A 7,604-nucleotide genomic window follows, 5' to 3' on the forward strand; every position below is an offset into this window, starting at 1 on the left:
TCTTTCTAGTGGATGGATACTGTGGCTGCTCAGGTTTCAGCCTGAGTGAAACACAATGCAATTGTTTTGTGACCTTGCTGTTTGCACAGTCTCTCTCTGCTCTCTCTCTCTCTCTCTCTCTCTCTCTCTCTCTCTCTCTCTCTCTCTCTATCACCGAAACACTCTATCATCCTTGTATAGAAAATCATATCGTTATTGTCTACAGCAGCACACAGAGAATATGAGTGAGAATCAGAACAGATAAAAAGGATGATGTCACTTGCATGAATCATACTAAATGATGTGTCCCATATACACTTGTCCTCTTGGTTTTTAAGGTGGGTCAAGCTAAAGGCTCGGTTCTATATGTGAGTGTAAAAGGAAATATATTTAGATTATTTAGAAGTAGCTACCAGCGGCCACTACAGTAAATGCAGGAGGAGTGGTGATATTGTTTCCAGCCTTCCTCCCAGCTCTGTTCTGCCATGTCTAAACTCAGTGGCACAGGAGCCTGAATAATTCATTGGTTCAGTGAGCGGCTGCATTCAGCCCGGTGTGACGGACACGTTTTCTTAAAGAGACTCTCTTGGTGTGTGTCTATCAAAGCATGTCAGGTAAACTCCCACCACGACCACATTCAACATGGAAACTGAATATCATGAATTAAAAGATAATTAACAAATCCTTTTCTCATGGTCAATTAAAGGAACTGCTGATTATTATTATTATTATAGATTTTTGGATTAAACAATTTAAAAAAAGAAGAAAACTTCAATTTCTTTACTTTAAATTGCCTTTTTATTTAATTTTTTTAATAAATGACATTTTATGGACTATTATTGGGATTATTATTATTATTAAACATTTTAACTTAATGATTGGTTATTACAATATCTCCATATGTAAAGTAAATGTACTGATTATATATCATTATGGCCCATTTCCCAAATAAAATATTAAATATAATTATTGATGCATTAATGTGTAGCCGTAACTTTATTGTGGCAGCTGGCAAAGGTAAAGCTAATTTTAACTACTTACCATACTGCTCTATGTTATTGTTTGGTATAATCACAATAAGTAATTTTTGTATTTAATAGTATAACTCTAGAAATATCATGTACAAGTGGTCAAATAAAGTGATGGAATTTAAGTAAAAAGTAAAATATTTCCCTCTGAAATAAAATGGATTAGAATTATTAATTGAAATAAAATCTGGAGCATAAATACCCCAAACATTTTTGTAAATACTTGAGTATATGTATTCTTAGTCAATGTTTCGTCCTGCTGTCATCAGAACCAAAGTGTGGGATTTTGTCTGTGAGATAAGCTCCCTCTGGTGGAATAAAAACAAATGGACACCGTAGATTGGTACAATGTTACAAGGTAAGAAAACATTAAACCACTTTCCAGAAGGTACAATAAAACCTCTGTCTTATCATTAGCTCAGAGCATTTGCCTCACTAGTCATGTTATGGAAAGATAAATAAAGGAGGACAGAGTATTGCCGCAAAACAGCTGCAAAGAGACCACAAAGGGTCTATAAAAACGGGCAAAACAACCCCCAAGCGAAGAAAGGGATTAACAAAAATCAGCGACACAGAGATACAAAATGACAGCCAAAAGACCAAAACAAGTGAAACAAAACATTTACAAAAAGAAAGAAAAGGACTAAGAGGCTAAAAAACGATACAGTCTGTGTGTAGGAAAGGTGGTGGTTTGCATCTCTTCCTTTATTGTTATCTCTGGGCCCATTGTCTCATTATCCACCAGGGTCTTGTACTGTATATATTTATTTTGAAATGTGAATATTGTGTAACCCTGACACATTTGAAATAACATCAACTGTCATAAGTGCAATTTCAACAGAAAATGTATCTCAGAGGCAAAGAAAGACAGCACATATTTGGCGAGGTTAATGGAGTTTATTGAGTTCATTGACACATTGGAACATCATCATCCTGACATGTACAATCAAATTCAACATAATGTCATGACAAAAGGAAATATAATTATAGTGACAGAAGTATTTGGTATGTTACTGACATTTCACCGCTACGTTACTTGCAATCGCACTGACCACTTGCACAGCGGTCAAATCCACATTTACCACAGTTTACATCCATTACAGCAACAGGGGGTGACAGCTCGGCATTAGTAAAACAAATGTCTACAACTTTGAACATGGGATGAAAAACAGATATTAATTGTTGAAAGCCTCTGCTGTAAGATTATTTTTCTTATATTGCTAGCCTGACGAATAATGACAAAAGGCAATAACCTGCACATAATGATTAGTATAGTACAGTGTGAAACTCTGTTGAGAAAGGTTATTAAAATCACTCTTAACACAGAAATATTATTCTTTGCCAAATTCTAAATCATACTTTTCAGCTTTATCACAACACTGCAGTCTGTCCCGCTGTAAATAACATTTGCAAAAGTATTACTTCTGTTGTATTATAAATAAAATTGTCACTATTATGGACCATTTCAAAAGCTTGTACTACTAAAACACTATTAAAATAAATTCACTAGTAATATATGTTAATTAGGCTGACATTTAACAGCACCTTTAAATGGTAACATTACAGTACAGAGTGTACTGTGTTATAAAACCGTATACATGTATTTGCATGGATGGACATACGCGTACATCTGACTTCAATACAGTCTTATAGCCACTGTTACCCTGCCATACCATGCATAGTGCACAGGACCAATGCCCACTGTTTTCACATTAAAAAAAAAAGTGTGGTGATTCCTCAATAACTATAAAGGTATGACATCTAAGTACTTCAATTATTTGTTTTTAGGTGACTAGTGAAGTATTCCCACAGTACCTAATTTTTTCTATATGGTTTGTGATTTTATTCCCACAATTAATATACTAAGTGGCCCCTGAAATGACCCAACATTCTTTTGCAATATGACCAGCTGTCTGATAATTGAATTTGGAAAAGAAGTGGAAATTGTTGACGAAAAATGATCAACCCATGGAGTATGGAGTCCTTTAAAATAATATTTAAAATCAAATATTCAATTTGACTTTTATTTCCCTTATCCTTTTCATGATATGTGATTAAGTTAGTCCCATTCACCAGTCATTGTGAAGTTGATATTTAGGGAAATATTATCTCATAAAAAATGTACTTTTATGTTCTGAATTTCTCACTGAAGGGAGGGGGAGGCAATAGTGAATTCCTCTTCATACACAAGCTAATGAGAAAACATTTTACTAGCTGTAGCTAATACATTAGGTTGGAAACAATTAAAGAAACAGTTAAAATGGTGGGTTAATGTTCTTGTTTGTTGCTGGGCACAGTGTCTATATCAATTCAATCTCTGTGTGTCCTGTGCAGAAACAGCCTTGTTTAGCACTAGGTCTTAAAGCAAGGGGAAACCGGTAGCTAATTAGATTGGCCAGACTGAGAAAAAAATCTCCTTTGAAAAACCCTGAAGACGTCTTTTTATACAGAGCATTCTGTGTTTGAACACACTATAAGACAAAAATACAAAAATGAGGCCTGTGTCTAAATTTGAGTTTTGTGTCTGTTTTTGAGCTCCTAACGTTAAGTGCGGAACGCTAGACACTTCTCATCCTTGATTGTAGCCATCTTGTCTATGTAGCGGAAGGCAATCCATCCACAAAATGTATTGGTGACTACCTTGCTGGCTTAAAATATATTCTGTACCGGTATAATTGTCTAGTTTAAGTTTTATGTTTAGTTTTTAACTTGCTAGCCATAGTTTGGCTAGCCTTTTCCTCTTTATTTCTAATCTAGCATGAACACACCTACAGTAGCTATTTCTGTACAAAATGCACAGAGATCACACTTCATATCAATCTGACTGGGTAAGATTACAAACAAATGTATTTCCCCAAATACTTTAAGAATGAAAAAGAGTCTGTTCACTGGGTTGTGATACAGTCATTTTGATTGGTTTAAAACTTGGTGTAAAAAGCTATGAGCATAGCTTTAGCCATTGCAGCTATCCATGCTGGAGTCATTGAGGCACAACTTCCTTCAGAGTAGCCAGGGCTGAATGGATGCGGACATGAAGCCTGTTCTCAAAGTCATAGTCCGTAAAGTCCTCCTAAGATAGATAAATGGATGAATAGATAAAACATGTTATTAGACACCTCTTACATGCAATACATTTATAATATTTTAATAAACAAATTAATTCTAAATTAGAATATTGCTGTGTCGATATTTTACCTTAGCTTGAAGTAGAAATGACCTCCCCTTTCCAACAGTCTGGATTGTAATATAGAAAGGACCAGGTTATAACTGTGCATGTAGTCACATCATTAAAGTCTAAATAAAAATGTGAATGCTGTGAAAACTGACCTCCTGTTTGGCAAGGAGTATGCATCCAAGCTCATAGACGGCATATGGCTGAACATAAGAGTTGATCTGTCGTCCATACTCATCTCTTGCAGCCAGCTGGAACGACTGGATGACAGATCAAATGGAAAAAAGAGTGAGCTGAGAAACATTCAAAGAGCAAAGTAATTCAGTGCTTAATGCCGACTGATACCTGAACAGCATCCCTCATATTTCCATGACATTTGTGAACAGCACCAAGAAGAAGGTGTTTCAGACCCCTGCAGGAAGCCTCATCTAAACTCTGCAACACTGAACAGAAATACAGAGAAATAACACAGGGGTAAAAATAATTTCTTAGACATCCAGCTGCAGCTCACTTTTACTGCTATACAACATGAAGGTTACATTTACCTTGATTCATTATCTGCAGTTTAGATGAGGAGCAGTTTTGAAGTGCTTTCCACAGATACAGCACTTCAATTACACCGAGGATGCATAACTCTCTGGTGGGAGAGATCTTTCTCAATCTCTCAGCCTGCAGATAGGCACCGTAGAGAGAAGGAACACTTTTGTGACACACTTGTGATGACCTTGGAAAAAGAGGGGGAAAAAGGCTAAATCTGCTGCAAAACTCACTCTTTTGACTGCAAACTGCTCTATCTGGTTGTTTTTTCTCTTGAACAGCTTCTGCACATCTTTAAAGACACCGCTGGCTCCATCCAGGTCACCTGAAGCACCCTGACAAACTGGAAAAACATAAAGAATACAAGGTAACATACTTACATACAGTACAGATATCCAAGCAGTGTAAGCATATGTTATGGTGGGACAGGCTTACCTCCGGTCAAGTAGGCATAGTAGCACTGGGACCAACGCGACTCATTCTTCAGCCTCTCAAACGCTCTGTATGCATCTTCAAAATTCATCTCTATCATGCTACACCAACCTGAAACAAAAATAAGAGTCAAATGAATCCCTCGCTGTGATCAACGCTTAGTGGCCAGTATGTCACAACTAACCTAACATATAAACACATACCAATCTCATAGAGACACACATGCTGGATCTCTCTTTGGTCTGATGCAAGCTCTAATGCATCATGGAAACAGGCCAAAGCACTGTTGATATGGCACTGTGGACAAAGGAGAGAGCACACATCAGCAGAGGTTCTGTTGGACACACACGACATGCATGTGTTGAGTAATGGAGGAATACAAATAGATGGTGGATTAGATGGTGAGTTAATGAGCCATCTGACATGCATGTTTTACTTTTTCGTTTGTAAAAAAACCTTGTCTTTTTTGTTTTAATACTGATTTTGGCCAGAAAAGGAAACCAACATTTTACAATTTATCCTAAACTAAAAAACACACTCTGAAGGCGTTTCGGTTATGAAACAAAAATACCCAAACAGGACAACGACGTGTGGTAGCGACCTGTCAATCACAAGGTAGCCACACCCTAAGCATACGCTATTTATAATCTATTTTACTTTTTTTCTAGACGACTATATACAATCCTCTTGTAACCAGAAGATTTGCCCCCCACTGGCCATTAATGAGAATGCAAGTTTAGGGCTCTTCCACAAGCTTCACTTTTCAGAACCGGAGGCAGTGGCGGTTCTAGACCAATTTTACTGGGGGGGGGGGCAGGCTGTGGCCAGTCATTTTATAAGAAGTGCACAATAAACGCGGATTAAAAAAGACAAAGACAGTAAAAAGTGCTTAATCCAGACAAAGATCATTTCACCTGAAAATTGATCACTACCGCCTCTAAGGGCTTCTGAGGACTCTTTTCAGATTCTTCTATAATAAAAAATGTCTTTCTATTTCCCATCGAATGTCTTTGTCTAACATTACATACAAAAATAAATCACTTCAATGAGGTTTGATGGAGTCTGCTGCACATACCTCTAGCCTGTGAACTCGTCCTTTAAAGAACATGAAGAGAGATGAGTTGGGGTAAACCACAGACTTCCTCTGCAGAATTGCTTTGGCTTCCAGCAGCCCCTCATGTGTGTCGGAGCCATCCAGAGCAAAGAAGGGCAGCACTACTGTGTGGTACCACAAGAGGGCCAACCTGAGCAACACAAGAGGCACTCTGTCAGTCAGAAAACTGAGATCTGCAGCTCTATCAGAATCTGTAATACACTGAATAACATGAAAGGTAAATGTGACAGAGCACTGTTAGTTGTATTTACTTAAAAAGGCATGAAATGTTTTTCAGGTATGTATAAACGTAGGCATGTGAGCATGAACATGTTTACAAATTATAATAATTACGTTTTATATGTGTAGTATTTTTCATACACCTGGTGCAGCTCAAAGTGCTTTCGTAACATGGCACACATCACAAATTAAAACAGAGAACAAGAAGTTCACTTCAGGCCAGACGGTAAAACCTTTTTGCACACATGCAGCATAAGAGCAAAATATAACAGTTCAACGGACACAGGGAGGTAAAAGGTACGATAATAATAAAGAAATAAAAATAAACTAATAATGAAGATTAAAAGACCAATTAATATATATTTGAGAACTGCCATCAAAGTTTAATTTACAGTTTGAAGATCAAGCCCAAGCCGTTATCACCTAAACCAGCGTTTCTCAAAGTGTGGGGCGCGACCGCCCCACTGGTGGGGCGCAGAGATGTGATAGGTGGGTCGCGAATGGACGCGATGAACGGGAGTTGTTTTTTTAATATATTTATACATTTTTTGGACCTCAGGCCGGAATCGAACCTGGGTCCTCGCGGGCGTTAGTGGACTGTTACAACCGGAGACTCGCAACGGCGGTGGACTTTCACAGCGCCGGAGCCGCCGGAGCCTCGCAACGGCGGGTGTTTGAGGCAGTGGATACGGTACCGGCGCAGCGGCGCTGTGAAAGTCCACGGCCCACCTACGTCAGAGCCAGCAGCCCACCAAAGGCAGCGGCCCACCGGGAAAAGTCCCTAATCTGGCCAATCCGAGCCTGCTCACACACACAACTGAAGCCAAAATCATGTACAGACATATGTACAAATCTCTCATACACACATGTGAAATGCTCACACACACACACACACACACACACACACACACACACACACACACACACACACACACACACACACACACACGCACGCACGCACGCACGCACGCACGCACGCACACGCACACACGCACACACGCACACAACAGCGTTGCAGTCGGGAAGAAAAGCAACGTGGAGCGGCACCTCACCACCTTATAATTGGGTGACCAGACGTCCCCGTTTTCCGGGGACAGTCCCCGTTTGTATTGGCCTGTCCCCA

The 7,604-nt window shown here is 38.8% G+C and overlaps 1 protein-coding gene across 1 annotated transcript; it reads right to left on the minus strand.

The window, feature by feature from the left end:
- Positions 1 to 1,889: 1,889 nt before the first annotated feature.
- LOC104962101 (tetratricopeptide repeat protein 39C-like) lies at positions 1,890 to 6,499 on the minus strand (the record flags this gene model as incomplete). Its single annotated transcript, XM_010790495.1, has 9 exons — positions 1,890 to 4,077; positions 4,203 to 4,241; positions 4,335 to 4,439; positions 4,525 to 4,622; positions 4,725 to 4,848; positions 4,950 to 5,059; positions 5,152 to 5,259; positions 5,352 to 5,445; positions 6,224 to 6,499. Coding segments are annotated over 9 exons (1,044 nt in total), but the record flags the coding sequence as incomplete, so codon positions are not given.
- Positions 6,500 to 7,604: the final 1,105 nt, after the last annotated feature.

This window comes from Notothenia coriiceps, unplaced genomic scaffold (assembly GCF_000735185.1).
Source record: "Notothenia coriiceps isolate Sejong01 unplaced genomic scaffold, NC01 NC01_scaffold00034362, whole genome shotgun sequence".
In the NCBI taxonomy this organism is placed as follows: domain Eukaryota; kingdom Metazoa; phylum Chordata; class Actinopteri; order Perciformes; family Nototheniidae; genus Notothenia; species Notothenia coriiceps.